The 18,735-nt window shown below is 49.5% G+C and overlaps 1 protein-coding gene across 1 annotated transcript in view; it reads right to left on the bottom strand.

The window, feature by feature from the left end:
* The window catches only part of LOC145337794 (RAS guanyl-releasing protein 1-like), a 115,549-nt gene that overhangs the window by 44,005 nt on the left and 52,809 nt on the right, over positions 1-18,735 (bottom strand). Inside the window, exon 2 of the mRNA XM_080182636.1 lies at positions 9,225-9,406. Within this exon, the coding sequence (XP_080038762.1) occupies positions 9,225-9,406 (182 nt within the window). The remainder of the gene's footprint in view (positions 1-9,224; positions 9,407-18,735) is intronic.

The raw sequence follows: 18,735 nt of genomic DNA, 5'->3' as shown, positions 1-18,735 counted from the left end.
GGAATTTTGTATCTTCCCAGCCCGCTCTCTCCCTTGCCAACAAATTCTGTCCCGCCAAAGTGGGAAGGGGCTCACGGAACACAGCGCAATCCCGTGGCACTGGGAGCGATGGCGGGTTGGGGTGGGGTTTGCGTACAAATCTCTGGGGTGCGATTCTCTGCCCACGTGCCACCCTCACCCCACTTCCCCGCGTTTTCCGGGCAGGGGGGTGTCTCATTATGGTTCACTGGCCAGTCCCACCAATGTCTAGGGCATTTTGTGTGGTTCACCCCTGCCACCGCGAGGTGAGGGAGAAGAGGAGGGGGGGTGGTCTCTCCAGCACGGGGAGAGCTGAAAAGTCCTGGCCCTGGGGTCGGACATACCTGTAGCTCAGATATGTGTTCAGATTTTGCCAGCTCTGGGTGCTGCCTACTGAAGGCTGGGGAAGAGGAGATGACGCCTGTTAAGACGGCAGTGCCCCTTGCTCCCACATCCACTCTATCCGTGAGAAAGGTTTCAAACACTATTCCCATTTTGCCGCTGTGAGACCATTAACTGCTGGGGTCCGATCGAGGCCGGTTAGTAATTAAATCAATTGCCGCATTCTTTGACACTTTCCAAAGCCTTTGGGATGTTGCTGGGTGAGTGAATCTGGTGGAAGGGGATCACAAGGCTGTCTGAATGTGCCTTTGAGTCAAACTTCAGAGAAAGAATGAGGCCGGTCATATTATTCAGGGATGAAATATTGGTCCTGACAGCCCTATGCCAGTCTATGCCAGCTTAACTGTGCCCTGGTGGGACACAAGGACCACAACATTGGCAGCCTGCTGGTGTAGAACAATCGGTGGCGCAGCAGTTAGCGCTGCTGCCCCACAATGCCAGGGACCGGGGTTCCATTCCCGGCTTGGGTCACTGTCCGTGTGGAGTCTGCACGTTCTTCCCGTGTCAGTCTGGGTTTCCTCCGGGTGCTCTGGTTTCCTCCCACAATCCAAAAGATGTGCAGGTTAGGTGGGTTGGCCATGCTAAATTGTCCCTTAGTGTCCAAAGATGTACAGGTTAGGTGGATTGGCCGTGCTAAATTGTCCCTTAGTGTCCAAAGATGTACAGGTTAGGTGGATTGGCCGTGCTAAATTGTCCCTTAGTGTCCAAAGATGTACAGGTTAGGTGGATTGGCCGTGCTAAATTGCCCCTTAGTGTCCAAAGATGTGCAGGTTAGGTGGATTGGCCATGCTAAATTGCCCCTTAGTGTCCAAAGATGTACAGGTTAGGTGGATTGGCCATGCTAAATTGTCCCTTAGTGTCCAAAGATGTGCAGGTTAGGTGGATTGGCCATGCTAAATTGCCCCTTAGTGTCCAAAGATGTGCAGGTTAGGTGGATTGGCCATGCTAAATTGTCCCTTAGTATCCAAAGATGTACAGGTTAGGTGGATTGGCCATGCTAAATTGCCCCTTAGTGTCCAAAGATGTGCAGGTTAGGTGGCCTTTCCATGTTAAATTGCCCCTAATGTCAAGGGGATTAGCAGGGTAAATTTGTGGGGTTACGGGGATAGGGCCGGTGAGATTGTTGTGGGTGCAGACTCGATGGGCTGAATGGCCTCCTTCTGCACTGTAGGGGTGCTATGGGATGTCACGGGCACCTGTACTGGGCCCAAAAGCCAAATGGCAAAAGGGTGGAGAATTACAAAGCGTCTGAGAGAGTTGCGGTTCGGGAAGAGTGAGGCTGAAATGGGATTTGAGCGCAAGGATGAGAATTTTGAAGAAATTAGAGGAATCTGGGCAGCGTTCCAGCCAGGGAAGGAATGATGGGAGAGCAGAACCTGGATCGGGGTGGGATACAAGGCAACAACATGCCAATGACTGGCCAGCAGTGCCCTGGAGGGGCGGATTCCAGATGTGGGAAACCAACTCCAGGAACTGAGGCGCGAGCGGAGGTGGGCGAGGTTCTCCATTCACCTGACGAAGAGGGAAACCTCGAAAGTTTGTGAGCTCACTATCAAATAAACCAGTTGGAATTAAACCTGGTGTTGTCAGACTTCTTACAGAGAATCATGGAATCCCTGTCACAGAAACTCGGCAGATCCGGCAGGAGATTAGGAAAGCAACTGCAATGTTGAGGTTTAGTGCCTGGGGAGTGGAACATAAAAATAGGGAAGTTCTGTGATTTGTACAGGACAGTGGTGAGAGATCATCTGGAATATTGGCGGGGCAGCACGGTGGTTAGCACTGCTGCCTCACAGCACCAGAGATCTAGGTTCGATTCTAGCCTCCAGTCGCTGTGCACATTCTCCCCATGTCTGCGTGGGTTTCCTCCGGACACTCCAGTTTCCTCCCACAATCCACAGATATCCCGGTGAGGTTGACTGGCCATGCTAAATTGACCCCAGTGCTAGCAGGGTAAATATGTGGGGTTACGGGAATAGGGCCTGGTTGGGATTGTGCCAGTGTAGACTCGATGGGCCGAATGGTCTCCTTTTACACTGTAGGGATTCTATATTTGGTACCAGCATCAGTCTCCTTACTTAAGCAAGGTTATGATGCGCTCAAAGAGAGGGTTTGCTCGTCTAATTCCTGGGATGAAGAGGTTATAGAGTCATAGAGGCTTACAGTATGGAAACAGGCCCTTGTCCATACTGCCCAGTTTTACCAGTAAACTAATCCCAGCTGCCCATGTTTGGTGCAGATCCCTCTACCTGCCTCTACTACTACCTCGGGTAGCTTGTTCCAGACACTCACCACCCTCTGAGTAAAAAAATTACCCCTCCGGACGCTTTTGTATCTCTCCCCTCTCACCTTGAACCTACGCTCTCTAGTTTTAGACTCCCCTATCTTTGGGAAAAGATGGTGACCTGCTTATTTTAGGAGGAACGTTTTGTCAGGTTGGGCCTGTGTCCATTGGAGTTTAGCGGGGCTGGACAGGGAAGTGTGGGACAGTTGGTCAAAGCAGCCATGGTCTTCGGCAGGCTGAAAGGGCCGGAAGGCCTACTCCTGCCCATGTTGTTAGAAGGGCTTCTTCAACGCCTGACCGAGAGGCTTGTGTGACTTATGGCCGAGATTTTACAGACCCGTCAAAAGTCAACGGACTTCTGGCTGACTCTTCCCAGCGTCATCAGGGTCAAAACTGCTACACATCACCAAGGTACAGCCTTGGACAGCCTTCTGGTGAAGTATTCTCATTACCAGTACGTCTCTCGGACATTCTGTCTTCCATCTTTTCCCGCTAGGAGGAAGATACAAAGTCTGAGGTCACACACCAACCGACTCAAGAACAGCTTCTTCCCTGCTGACTTTTGGATGGATATTTGCGAATGGAATACAAAGAACAAACAAAAGAACAAAAACAGCCTGGGAAACAGGCCCTTCGGCCCAACGAGCCCGCACTGCCATTTTAACATTACCAGTCCCCCCTCCACCCATGACCATTATCTATGCTTATGGCCATCCACATTGAGGGAAACTAATTTAGGGACAATTTATTACCTCCAATCAGCCTAATAGCACATCTTTGGGGTGTGGGAGGAAACCGGAGCACCCGGAGAAAACCCACGCAAGCACGGGGAGAATGCGCAAACTCCCACAGACACTGGCCCAAATCTGTACAACAAACAGTGATAGTCACTGAGCTGTCGTGTTGCCCAGTATCTGGTCCAGTTTAAGCACACACTAACAACATGAAGCACTAGGCTACTCTCGAACATCCAAGAGCAGCCCAAGTACGACCCATCGCATGTATGCTCCCTCATTGGCCTTTATAGCGAGGGGTTTAGAACATAAAAGTAGGGAGGTCTTGCTGCAACTGTACAGGGCACTGGTGAGGCCGCAGCTGGAGTACTGTGTGCAGTTTTGGTCGCCGCACTCGCGCAAGGATATATTGGCCTTGGAGGGAGTGCAGAGAAGGTTCACTAGGCTGATACCGGAGATGAGGGGGTTGGACTATGAAGAGAGACTGAATAGACTGGGTCTGTACTCGTTGGAGTTTAGAAGGATGTGGGGGGATCTTATAGAGACGTATAAGATAATGAAGGGGATGGATAGGGTAGAGGTAGAGAGATTCTTCCCGCTTAGAAAGGATAGCAGGACTAGAGGGCACAGCCTCAAGATAAGGGGGGTGGACAGTTTAGAACGGAGTTGAGGAGGAACTTCTTCACTCAAAGGGTGGTGAATCTCTGGAATTCTCTGCCCGTTGAAGTGGTGGAGGCTGCCTCGCTGAATACATTTAAGTCACGGGTAGATAGGTTTCTGATAGACAGGGGAATTAAGGGGAGAAAGCGGGAAAGTGGAACTAATCCACTTCAGATCAGCCATGATCTTATTGAATGGCGGGGCAGGCTCGAAGGGCTAGATGGCCGACTCCTGCTCCTATTTCTTATATTCTTATGATCTGCCTTGCACTGAATTGATCTTTCTCTCCATCCTAGCTATAAGTGTAACCATCAATTCTGCACTCTCTCCTTTCCCTCTCTATGAATGGTATGCTTTGTGTGTATAGTGCGCAAGAAACACTGTATGTTAATACATGTGACAATAATAAATCAAATCAAATGGGATCGTCACTGGCCTAGTACCCAGGGTAATGTTCTGGAGACCCGCGTTCAAACGCCACCATTGAGTTTAGTTTATTTATCAGTGGGCTAACATTAACACTGCAATGAAGTTACTGTGAAAATCCCCCAGTCGCCACGCTCCGGTGCCTGTTTGGGTACACTGAGGGAGAATTTAGCATGGCCAATGCACCCTAACCAGCATGTCTTTGGACTGTGGGAGGAAACCGGAGCACCCGGAGGAAACCCACGCGGACACGAGGAGAATGTGCAAACTCCACACAGACAGTGACCTGAGCCGGGAACTGAACCCAGGACCCTGGGAGCTGTGAAGCAGCAGCGCTAACCGCTGGGCTACTGTGCTGCCCAAGAAAGTATTGTCCCGAGAAAGCCAATATTGGAGGAAGGTGGAGATCTCGGAGCGCTACAGAGATAAGATGCTTACTGACATCCCTGCTAAAGCCCCAAGGTCTCTTGCTTTGGCACCAGAGTTAAAGGTCAGTCTGGAAAGTGGGAACTCGCTCACCTAGCGTTCACCAGGCCCTTTGCGGCAGCTTTCTCTGACGTCAGTGGCAAAAGGCATCGGTTCAACCACTAACCGCGGAATCGAGCCCAGTATTCTGAGGGCGGCAGAGATTGGCTGGTGGTGAACTCCAGAACGCTTGCAAGAGAACCAAGAATTTGGGCACCCTTCGCTAACATCCGAGGAATTGAGATTAGGAGTCGGGAGATAATGTTGCAGCTGTATAGGACCCTGGTCAGACTGCACTTGGAGTACTGTGCTCAGTTCTGGTCACAGGAAGGATGTGGAAGCTATTGAGAGGGTGCAGAGGAGATTTAGAAGGATGTTGCCTGGATTGGGAGGCATGCCTTATGAGGACAGGTTGAGGGAGCTCGGCCTTTTCTCCCTGGAGAGACAAAGGTTAGAGGTTTATAAGATGTTGAGAGGTATTGATTGAGTGGATTCTCAGAGGCTATTTCCCAGGGCTGGAATGGTCGCTACGAGAGGACACAGGTTTAAGGTGCTGGGGAGCTGGTACAGAGGAGATGTCAGGGGTAAGTTTTTCACTCAGAGGGTGGTGAGTGAGTGGAATGGGTAATGATGATGGACGGTCGATAGGGTCTTTTAAGAGACTTTTAGATAAGTAGATGGAACTTAGTAAGATAGAGGTAAGCCTAGTAATCTCTCAGGCACAACTTTGTGGGCCGAAGGGCCTCTATTGTGCTGCAGTTTTTCTATGTTTCTAACATCCCTCAGCAACAACAACCCATAAAAGAGTCAAACGGACCCGCTTGTGGGATTTTGCTGTGCCGTCAATTTCCACGTACAGAATGGTGGTCAGTGCAATGCAGGATTAAAGGTCTGACCAGGTTCCAGTGTCTCTGAGACAGAGCGCTGTTGTGAGGTTCATTTCCTGAAGCTGTTCTGTTTGTAAGTTGGGCTTCCAATCTGAGACTTTATTTTGAAATCTCACACAGGAATCCTCATAGAGTCATAAAGGTTTACAGCATGGAAACAGGCCCTTTGGCCCAACTTGTCCATGCTGTCCCCCCTTTTTTAAACTATTAAGTTAGCCCCAAGTCCCCCATATCCCTCTACACCTATCGTACCCATGTAGCTGAATGTTTTTTAAAAGACAAAATTGTATCTGCCTCTACTGCTACCTCTGGCAGCTCGTTCCAGGCACTCACCAACCTCTGTGTGAAAAAATTGCCCCTCTAGTCACTTCTGTATCTCTCCCCTCTCACCTTAAACCTATGCCCTCTCGTTTTAGACTCCCTTACCTTTGGGAAAAGATATTGACTATCTCGCTGATCTGTGCTCCTCATTATTTTATAGACCTCTATAAGATCACTCCTCAGCCTCCTACGCTCCAGAGAAAAAAGTCCCAGTCTATCCAGCCTCTCCTTATAACTCAATCCATCAAGTCCTGGTACCATCCTAGTAAATCTTTTCTGCACTCTTTCTAGTTCAATAATATCCTTTCTACAATAGGGTGACCAGAGCTGTACACAGTATTCCAAGTGTGGCCTTACCAATCATAGAATCCTACAGTGCAGAAGGAGGCCATTCAGTCCATTGAGTCTACACTACCACAATCCCAATCATACCCTATCCCCCTAACCCCCATGCATTTACCCTAGCTAATCTCCCTGATACTAAGGGGCAATTTACCATGACCAATCCACCGAACCTACACATCTTTGCACACTAAGGGACAATTTAGCATGGCCAATCCACCAAACCTGCACATCTTTGGGCACTAAGGGGCAATTTAGCATGGCCAATCCACTGAACCTACACATCTTTGCACACTAAGGGGCAATTTAGCATGGCCAATCCACCTAACCTGCACATCTTTGGACACTAAGGGACAATTTAGCATGGCCAATCCACCTAACCTGCACATCTTTGGACACTAAGGGGCAATTTAGCATGGCCAATCCACCTAACCTGCACATCTTTGGACACTAAGGGGCAATTTAGCATGGCCAATCCACCTAACCTGCACATCTTTGGACACTAAGGGGCAATTTAGCATGGCCAATCCACCTAACCTACACATCTTTGGACACTAAGGGGCAATTTAGCATGGCCAATCCACCTAACCTGCACATCTTTGGACACTAAGGGGCAATTTAGCATGGCCAATCCACCTAACTTGCACATCTTTGGACACTAAGGGGCAATTTAGCATGGCCAACCCATCTAACCTGCACATCTTTGGACACTAAGGGGCAATTTAGCATGGCCAATCCACCTAACCTACATATCTTTGGAGTCTGGGAGGAAACCGGAGCACACAGAGGAAACCCACGCGGACACGGGGAGAACGTGCCAACTCCACACAGACAGTGGGAATCGAACCCAGATCCCTGGCGTTGTGAAACAGCAATGCTGACCATGCTGCCACCATGTTGGACCCTGCCCCCCCACCCCCCCAACCCCCCCAACATCTTGTACAACTTCAACAAGACATCCCAATGCACCGAAATGCTGGTGTAACAAGCCAACCGACTGCAAGGAGGAAACAAATATCGAACAATCCCAAGGACACACCAAAGGTTCGGGAAGCCTTGGGCGGGGGGGGGGGTACATGGTCATGACAAGCCAGCTCGAATCTCGTCCCTTGGCTGACTTCAGGAGGTCCCCCCGACCGGGAGAAGGTGGGGAATATCTGTCGGGGTCTCTCCGCTCTCTGGGGGGTCCGGTAACTTTGACAGAGCCCATGAGTGAGCAGGGACTATCGCAAGCCGAGCAGGACTGAAACCTACTCATGTAACTGCATGGCCTCAATTCCCACTTTTCAAAAAAAAAATGTTAATTTGCTAATTGGGCCCAGAGAAAGTGGGCCAGCTCCCCCCACCCCCCTCCCCTGCTGTTCACAATCTGTTAGTATCTAGTCTAACATCCGAGCTTTAAACTCTGTCGTAACTGCGGTAAATATAGGTCAGCAGCAAGTTCTCTCTGTTCGCTCTGTGCTCACAAAGCCACAGTTTTGTTTTCATTGTTCAGTTCTGCATTTATATAATTATAGAATTCCTTCAGTGCAGAAGGAGGCCATTTCGGTGCACACATCGAGTCTGCACCAACCACCCATCTCATCCAGACTCTATCCCCATAACTTTACCCAAACTAGTCCCCCTGACACTAAGGGACAATTTAGCATGGCCAATCCACCCAACCTGCACATCTTTGGAGTGTGGGGGGAAACTGGAGCACCCAGAGGAAACCCACACAGATACAGGGAGAACATGCAGACTCCACACAGACAGGTACAACCTGCAGCGTTCTGTGCATACACACACACACACACACACACATTCACACTCAAACACACATTCACAAACACACACACACACCCTCTGACACAGTCAGACACACACACACTGCCACACACACACTGCCACACACACACTCTCACACATAGACACACACATTGATAAATGCACTCACACTCACACACAGGCACACACACACACACTGACACAGATATACACACACACACACACACACACATTCACAAAGGCACTCACACACACACACACTGACACAGACAGACAGACACACACACACATACTCATGCACACTCATTCACAAAGGCACTCACACACACACACATACACACACACTGACACAGACAGACTCACATACACATACTCATACACACTCATTCACAAAGGCATTCGCACACAGACACTCACACACACACATACATTCACAAAGGCACTCACACACAGACACACACACGCACACACACACTGACACAGACAGACAGACTCACACACATACTCATACACACTCATTCACAAAGGCACTCACACACAGACACTCACACACGTACATTCACAAATGCACTCACACACACATATACTCATACACACACATTCACAAAGGCACTCACACACAGACACACACACACACACACACACACACACTGACACAGACAGACAGACTCACACACACATATACTCATACACACACATTCACAAAGGCACTCACACACATACACTCACACACACATTCACAAACACACACAATACACACTCACACACCCCACTCACACACACACACTCACACACATATGCATTCACAAACACACTCAGACACACTCACATACCCTCACACACACACACTCACACACACACTCACACACACAGAGGGTGGTCTATCTACGATCAGCCTCGGGATAGGGCGACACTTACCAAACGATTGGATGCATTTGAGGAGGAGCTCGTCCAGGTTAAGAGCTTTGGTGAGTGAAGGCATGGACATGATGGCTTTGGCCTTGGTGATCTCCGCCGGACTGGGGCAGGTCATTCTGCGCCGGTTCTGTCGCTGGATAATCCTGCTGCCCTGCGAGCTCTGGAATTCATGCCGAGATTTTCTGTAACAGAGAGATACAGAGCCGGACTCGATATGAGAATGCACGGGAGAGAGGTTCTAACTGTGTCTGAGGCGAGAGGCCATAGCAAGTGCGTCAGTGAGCGCGAAGGGATAAAAAAGGGAGTCAACTCTCTTCATTAGGACCCAGCCTTTCACTGACAGATACACGAGCATTGTATCTAAAATAGTCCACCCTTTCTGGCAGCTTCAGGTTACACACTCTGAACAATCCTCAATTTCCCAAAAAAAGATATTTCTCTGTGTTTCTGGTAAAGCAAACAAAAAGAGAACTTACAATCAAAAAGTACCTTTCACTACCTCACAATGCACCAGAGTGCGATTAAACACCCCTTTGAGGCGCCGTTACCCAGGAAACACAGCAGGCAAATTTGGACTCAGCAAGATCCCAGAAACTACCAGGTGCACCCTCATTCTGACACTTTGTCACTTTTAACGGTTAAGCGATGATATGTCAGCCGGAACTCCCACGAATGCCATCGGGGAACCCCTTCCATCCGTGTGAGGGAATGAACAGAGAGGTTAGCACTGCTGCCTCACTGGCCCGGGTTCGATTCCCGGCTTGGGGTCACTGTCTGTGCGGAGTCTGCATGTTCTCCCTGTGTCTGCGTGGGTTTCTTCTGGGTGATCCGGTTTCCTCCCACACTCCAAAGACATGCTGGTTAGGCGTGCACTGACCGTGGTAAATTCTCCCTCAGTGTCCCCGAACAAGCACCAGAATCTGGCAACAAGGGGGTTTTCACAGTAACTTCCTTGCAGCGTTCTTTGATCTTTGATCTTCCGACCCTCTGACAGTGCGGCACTCCCTCAGCACTGACCCTCTGACAGTGCGGCACTCCCTCAGCACTGACCCTCTGACAGTGCGGCACTCCCTCAGCACTGACCCTCTGACAGTGCGGCACTCCCTCAGCACTGACCCTCTGACAGTGCGGCACTCCCTCAGCACTGACCCTCTGACAGTGCGGCGTTCCCTCAGCACTGACCCTCTGACAGTGCGGCACTCCCTCAGCACTGACCCTCTGACAGTGCGGCACTCCCTCAGCACTGCACTGACAAACCAGCCTTACTTTTATTTTCTGAAGTTCCTCGAGTGAGATTTGAACCCACAACCTGCTGACTCAGAGAGTGACGCAGAGGTGCAAATTCAACTCAACGAAAGGCAGTGACGCCCACGTGCCGTGAAAGTATATTTTGCAAAGTGCCTCCGGGGAGGGGGATGGGGCACCTCAGCGCACGCACAGAAAGGTTAACCACAAAGAATTTCTTCAACAGGTAAACAGTGTTCCGCGAACTTTCAACTTCCCGGAGGCACGCCCTCCGAACACGAGCCATATTCACCTCTAGGGGTCCGTTTGGCCTGGACCCAATGGTGAACGTTGATGTTGGAGCAACGCCTGGAGGTTTGCACTGACCGATGGAAGCTATACCTTAACACATCAATAGCATCGTGCGAGTGGGTTCACTGACCCCCTTCACCTGGGCGATGAGTGCGCAGGCTGGGGAGAAGGGAGGAGGGAGTTAAGGGTCAATGGGTGGCTCCATTCCCAAAAGCGCTGCTTGGGAAAGTTGGTGGAGGCCAGAATTCTGACAAGCAATTTGGGGATAGTACAGTGGTTAGCACTGCTGCCTCACAGCGCCAGGGACCCGGGTTCAGTTCCTGGCTTGTCCACTCTCCGTGCAGAGACTGTACATCCTCCCCGTGTCTGCGTGGGTTTCCTCCAGGTGCCCGTGTTTTCTCCCATACTCCAAAGATGTGCAGGTTAGGTTGATTGGCCATGCTAAATTGACCCTATTGTCAGGGGGATTAGCATGGGTTTTGGGGATAGGTGGGATTGTTGTCTGTGCAGGCTTGATGGGCCGAAAGGCCTCCTTCTGCACTTTAGGGAGTCTATAATGATTGAAGAATATTTGAAGGATCATTCAAAATAGCTTAACGTTCAAGTTGGTGGAACAGTGGTTAACGCTGCTGCCTCAGAGCACCAGGGATCCAGGTTCGACTCCCGGCTTGGGTCACTGTCTGTGTGGAGTCCGCATGTTCTCCCAGTATCTGCGTGGGTTTCCTCCGGGTGCTCCAGTTTCCTCCCACAGTCCGAAAGACATGCTGGTTAGACACATTGACCGTGCTAAATTCTCCACAGTGTACCCCAACAGGAGTGTGGCGATTAGAGGATTTTCACAGTAACTTCACTGCAGTGTTAATGTAAGCCTACTTGTGACTAATAAATAAACTTCACTTCATGTCCAGGTTAGGTGGATTGGCCAGGCTAAATTGCCCCTTAGTGTCCAAAGATGTGCAGGTTAGGTGGATTGGCCATGCTAAATTCCCTTTAGTGTCCAAAGATGTGCAGGTTTGGTGGATTGGCCATGCTAAATTGTCTCTCAGTGTCCAAAGATGTGCAGGTTAGGTGGATTGGCCATGCTAAATTGCCCCTTAGTGTCCAAAGATGTGAGGGTTAGGTGGATTGGCCATGCTAAATTGCCCTTAGTGTCCAAAGATGTGTAGGTTGGGTGGATTGGCCATGCTAAATTGCCCCTTAGTGTCCAAAGATGTGAGGGTTAGGTGGATTGGCCTTGTTAAATTGCCCCTTAATGTCCAAAGATGTGCAGGTTTGGTGGATTGGCCATGCTAAATTGCCCCTTAGTGTCCAAAGATGTGTAGCTTGGGTGGATTGGCCATGCTAAATTGCCCCTTAGTGTCAAAGGTGTGTAGGTTGGGTGGATTGGCCAAGCTAAATTGCCCCTTAGTGTCAAAGATGTGTACGTTAGGTGGATTGGCCAAGCTAAATTGCCCTGAGTATAAGGGAGATTAGCAGGGTAAGAGGTTACACGAATAGGGCCTGGATGGTTGTTGGTGCTGACCCAATGGGCAGATTGGCCTCCTTTTGCATGATAGTTTCTATGATGGTTCTACGCTGACTCCAGACTCACAGCAATGTGCCTGGCACTTAAATACCCTCTGCCTTGGCCAAGCAAGCAAGACACTCGGTTCAAGGGGCAATCAGGGACGGGCTCAACCTGTGACACCCACATTCCCCGAACGAGTCAGGAACGTAATTAAATTTGCCTACATGCAAAAGGCGTGAATTCGAAGAAGCACTGGGGAGTTTCCTCTGGTGCTCTGACCCCAATATTTATCTCTCAATCAATATCGCGAAAACCATTTGACATTACACCACCGCACTGCTGTTTGTGGGAGTTTGCTGCGACAGCTGAACTTTCCTGCACTATACCGGGGAACTGCACTTCGAATTATAGAATCCTGATTGTGCAGAAGGAGGCCATTCGGCCCATAGAGAACAGTCCCTATTCCCATAACCCCATGCATTTACCCTGCTAGTCCCCCAACACTAAGGGGTGATTAAGGCAATTAACCCATAACCCCTAACAGCAATCCCTAACCCTAACCCTTAACCTCCACCCTAACCCAAATACTTAACCTTAACCGGGAACTTAACCCTGTCTGACACAAAACCTCCCAGCCAGAAAAAAAAACCCCCAAAAAAAAACTCTCCAACACACACCCTACCTTGACATAAAGTAAAGCTTACATTAACACCGCAATGAAGTTATTGTGAAGTTCTGGAAATGGAGGGATACAAACGAATGGTCCAGTTGGACCAGTGAACAGTGCAGGAAGGCCAAAGAGTCTGTTTCCTGTGCTGTGTTGTTCTTTGTTCCCCTAGTTGCCACATTCTGGTGCCTGTTCGGGTTAATGCACCCTAACCAGCACGTCCTTCAGACTGTGGGAGGAAACCGGAGCACCCACGCAGACACAGGGAGACTGTGCAGACTCCGCACAAACAGTGATCCAAGCCAGGAATTGAACCCGGGTCCCTGGCGCTGTGAGGCGGCAGTGCTAACCACTGTGCCACTGTGCTGCTCCATTCACCCCAACCCCCAGAAACACCTCGCCCCAACAGTCCCCTCCTCCTAACACACACCATCTCAACACCCATCTCCCCTCCAGCCACCTAAAACACAGCAGAACCAGACCAGTACTCTATTTGCCTCTTCATTCCACCCCCCACAACCCCTGCCTTCTCCCCCCTACAACACAAGGGTACCCCCCCACCCCCATTCACCCCCGCACAAGAAAAAACTAACAGGAGTGATAATATATTTTTAAAATAGGACAAGGCATAGGAGATAAGAAGACCACAGGATAAAGGCAAGGCATTTCGGGGTCAACAAGGATAGGATGTGAGCAAAAAGTAAAATGACAACATGCTACGGTGCAGAGGGACCTGGGCGTCCTTGTGCACGAGTCGCAAAAACCCAGTCTGCAGGTGCAGCTGGTGATCAAGAAGGCGAATGGGATGTTGGTCTTCAGAGCGAGGGGGATAGAATATAAAAGTAGGGAGGTCTTGCTGCAACTGTACAGGGTACTGGTGAGGCCGCAGCTGGAGTACTGTGTGCAGTTTTGGTCGCCGCACTTACGCAAGGATATTTTGGCCTTGGAGGGAGTGCAGAGAAGGTTGATACCAGAGATGAGGGGGTTAGCTTATGAGGAGGGATTGAGTAGACAGGGCCTATACTAGTTGGAGTTTAGAAGGCTGAGGGGGGATCTTATAGAGACTTACAAGATAATGAAGGGGATGGATAGGGTAGAGGCAGAGAGATTCTTTCCACTTAGAAAGGAAACAAGAACTAGAGGGCATAGCCTCAAAATAAGGGGGGGGGGGCAGTTTAGAACGGAGTTGAGGAGGAACTTCTTCTCTCAGAGGGTGGTGAATCTCCGCCCATTGAAGTGGTGGAGGCTACCTTGCTGAATATATTTAAGTCACGGGTAGATAGGTTTCTGATAGACGAGGGAATTAAGGGTTATGGGGAGAAAGCGGGAAAGTGGAACTGATCCACTTCAGATCAGCCATGATCTTATTGAATGGCGGGGCAGGCTCGAAGGGCTAGATGGCCTACTCCTGCTCCTATTTCTTATGGTCTTATGACAAAGTACAAAGAAAATGGGACCCCAAATGACCAAAACTTAACGCTTAAACATAACTCCAACCGTCTGAGGGCAAGAAGAGCTAGTAAGATGGACTGCCCACATCATGAGAAAAGATTTACAAGGATGTTGCCGGGACTTGAGAAACTGAGTTACAGAGAAAGGTTGAATAGAATCATAGAACCCTACAGTGCAGAAAGAGGCCCTTCGGCCCATCGAGTCTGCACCGAACACAATCCCACCCAGGCCCTACCCCCCCACATCCCTACACATTATACCCACTAATCCCTCTAACCTAAACATCTCACTAAGGGGCAATTTTAGCACGGCCAATCAGCCTAACCCGCGCATCTTTGGATTGTGGAAGGAAACCAGAGCACCCGGAGGAAACCCACGCAGACATGGGGAGAATGTGCAAACTCCACACAGATAGAGACCCGAGCCGGGAATCGAAGCCAGGTCCCTGGAGCTGTGAAGCAGCAGTGCTGACCCACTGTGCTACCGTGCCGCCTGTTAGGTTAGGACTTTATTCCTTGGAGTGTAGAAGAATGAGGGGAGATTCGATAGAGGTGTATAAGATTATGATGGGTAGAGATAGAGTGAATGCAAGCAGGCTTTTTCCACTGAGGCTAGGGGAGAAAACAACTAGAGGACATGGGTGAAGGGGGAAAAGTTTAAAGGGAATATTGTGGGGGGTTTCTTCACACAGAGATGGTGGGAGTGTGGAATGAGCTGCCAGATGTAGGAGTAAATGTGGGCTCACTTTTAACATTTAAGAAAATCTTGGACAGGTACATGGATGAGAGGGGTGTGGAGGGGTATGGTCCGGGTGCAGGTCAGGCAGAAAACTGGTTCAGCACAGCCAAGAAGGGCCAAACGGCCTGTTTCTGTGCTGTAACGTTCTATGGTTCTCACTGCAGCTGGTGCAGGAATTGAACCTACGCTGTTGGGGTGCCGCATTGCATCACAAACCAACCACCCAGCCGACCGAGCTGAACCACCCTCCCCACCCTTTGGTGGCTGAATAACCCCCTCTCGGCGTTAGCAGAAGTCAATTTAATCTTGGCCGAGCTAAGGTGTGAATGGAACAAGATGCAATGTTCAAAACATCACCTCTTTGGACAGGTCAGGTCCTCATTTCTGTGAAATCCCTTTCAAACCACAAGCACACCAATTTCCTGTTTTTGCTACTTGTTCTCTGCTGTAGACATTACCTAATTCCCCCGATCCTTCTTCCACAAGTCAGTGCGCCGTTACACAGAGTTTACACCTCAAAAACAAAGACTGGCGATCTTCGAATCATCAATTAATTGCGCCAATGCATTGAAATGAAAAGGTAGCTTTGCACCCTGTGTCTACCTATCTCCCACATTTATATCGCAATTAACCAGCTCAGAATGCATAGGTGGGGAACCTCCACCCTCCCCATTATTGTCTGTCCGATTTGGCGCAGTGGGTTAGCACTGCTGCTTCACAGCACCAGGGACCCAGGTTCAAATCTGGCCTTGGGTGACTGTCTGTGTGGAGTTTGCACATTCTCCCCGTGTCTATCTGGGTTTCCTCCGGGTGCTCCCATACTCCAAAGATGTGCAGGTTAGGTGGATTAGCCATGCTAAATTGTCCTTTAGTGTCCAAAGATGCGCAGGTTAGGTGGATTGGCCATGCTAAATTGTCCCTTAGTGTCCAAAGATGCGCAGGTTAGATGGATCAGCCATGCTAAATTGCCCCTTAGTGTCCCAAGGTGTGCAGGTTAGGTGGATTGGCCATGCTAATTTGCCCCTTAGTATCCAAAGATGAGCAAATTAGGTGGATTGGCCAGGCTAAATTGCCTCTTAGTGTCCTAAGATGTGCAGGTTAGGTGGATTGGCCATGCTAAATTGTCCCTTAGTACCCAAAGATGTGTAAGTTAGATGGATTGGCCAGGCTAAATTGCCTCTTAGTGTCCAAAGATGTGCAGGTAAGGTGGATTGGCCATACTAAATTGTCCCTTAGTGTCCAAAGATGTGCAGGTTAGATGGATCGGCCATGCTAATTTGCCCCTTAGCATCCAAAGATGTGTAAGTTATATGGATTGGCCAGGCTAAATTGCCTCTTAGTGTCCAAAGATGTGCAGGTTAGGTGGATTGGCCATGCTAAATTGCCCCTTAGTGTCCAAAGATGTGTAAGTTAGATGGATTGGCCATGCTAAATTGCCCCTTAGTGTCCAAAGATGTGCAGGTTAGGTGGATTGGCCAGGCAAAATTGCCCCTTAGTGTCCCAAGATGTGCAGATTAGGTGGATTGGCCATGCTAAATTGCCCCTTAGTATCCAATGATGTGTAAGTTAGATGGATTGGCCAGGCTAAATTGCCTCTTAGTGTCCAAAGATGTGCAGGTTAGGTGGATTGGCCATGCTAAATTGTCCGTTAGTATCCAAAGATGTGCAAGTTAGGTGGATTGGCCATGCTAAATTGTCCCTTAGTATCCAAAGATGTGCAGGTTAGGCGGATTGGCCATGCTAAATTGCCCCTTAGTGTCCAAAGATGTGCAGGTAGGTGGATTGGCCATCCTAAATTCTCCCTTAGAGGTAGGGAGACTAGCAGGGTAAATATGTGGAGTTACGGGGATAGGGCCCGGGTGGAATGGTTGTCGGTGCAGACCCGATGGGCCGAATGGCCTCCTTCTGCACAGTAGAGATTCTATGATTTGATGAATTCAGAATGCCGAAGTGTGGAATCCAGTTCTATCAATGACTGTCTGCCTTGTTTAGCAAAGGAATTGGATCCAAGGTTCAGGTATAATAATAGCAACACTGATGAGTTGGAGAGATGATATGGAGATGCCGGCACTGGACTGGGGTAAACACAGTAAGAAGTCTCACAACGCCAGGTTAATGTCCAACAGGTTTATTTGGTAGTAAACCTACAAGCTTTTGGGGGTTTGCCCCTTCGTCAGGTGAATGGGAGTTCTGATCACAGATAGATTGTGATCAGAACTCCCACTAGTGGTGTATACTACCAAATAAACCCTGCTGGACTTTAACCTGGTGTTGTGAGACTTCTTACTGAGCTGGAGAGAGCCAGACTGAGCCACGGTGGCTCCCTTCAGTCCTATAACCATCAGATAATTCTACAATTCTTATTCCACTTACAGATCAATCACCTCAGTTACTCTCTTCCACCTTATTCCGTCGGGAAAAAGACACAAAAGTCTGAGGTCATGTACCAACAGAGTCAAGAGCAGCTTCTTCCCTACTGCCATCAGACTTTTGAACGGACCTACCTTATCTTTCGCGACACCCTAACACTACATTCTTTTTCTTTATTCATTCAGGGGGTGTTGCTGGCTGGGCCAATATTTATTGCCCATCCCTAGTTGCCCCTTGGAGGGGCAGTTGAGAGTCAACCACATTGCTGTGGCTCTGGAGTCACATGTAGGCCAGACCGGGTAAGGACGGCAGATTTCCTTCCCTAAAAAGGGACATTAGTGAACCAGGTGGGTTTTTCCGACAATGGGTCATCAGTAGATTCTTAATTCCAGATTTTTTTTATTGAATTCAAATTCCGCCACCTGCCTTGGTGGGATTCGAACCCGGGTCCTCAGAACATGAGATGCGTTTCTGGATTAATAGCCCAGCGATAATACCACTGGGCCACTCTGCGTCCTCTTCTTTCCTTCTCCCTTATGTAATCTATGAACGGTATGCTATGTCTGCACAGCGCGCAAGAAACAATACTTCTCACTGTATCCCGATAGACGTGAGAATAATACATCAAATAGAACATGGAAAAGCTACAGCACAAACAGGCCCTTCAGCCCACAAGTTGCACCGATCGCATCCCTACCTGCCAGGCCTGTCTATAACCCTCAATCCCATTAAAATCAAATCAATCCCAAATCAAATCAATATTCTGAAATCAGATGATAATTCAGCTTGCTGCCCCTCGGTGTGAATTCCTTTGTGGGTGAGGGAGCGTGTGAGCTTAAAGAGGGCAGAATTTTAGCAACAGATTGTGCTACTTCTCTCAGTGTTTGGTGGGACGTGGGCACCGCTGGCTGGCTGGGCCATCCCTAGTTGACAGTCAGCCACGTCGCTGTGGCTCTGGAGTCACGTGGAGGCCAGACCGGGGTCAGGACGGCAGATTTCCTCCCCTGAAGGGGACATTGGTGGGTTTTAACGGGGGAAAGTTTAAGGGAGATGCGCGGGGGTGGGGGGGAGGTTTTTCACGCAGAGAGTGGTGGGTGCGTGGAACACGCTGCCAGAGGAGGTGGTGGAAGCAGACACATTTAATAGACATCTGGATGGAGACGTGGATAGGGAGTGAATAGAGGGACATGGGCTGAGAAGGGGCAGGTTTTTATTTAGTTTAGCTAGTGTATCATGGTCAG

Source organism: Carcharhinus amblyrhynchos, unplaced genomic scaffold, assembly GCF_965287045.1.
Source record: "Carcharhinus amblyrhynchos unplaced genomic scaffold, sCarAmb.v2.hapA scaffold_75, whole genome shotgun sequence".
Classification (NCBI taxonomy): Eukaryota; Metazoa; Chordata; class Chondrichthyes; order Carcharhiniformes; family Carcharhinidae; genus Carcharhinus; species Carcharhinus amblyrhynchos.
Note: the sequence above shows the minus strand (reverse complement) of the source record. Positions and strands in the feature narration are given on the sequence as shown.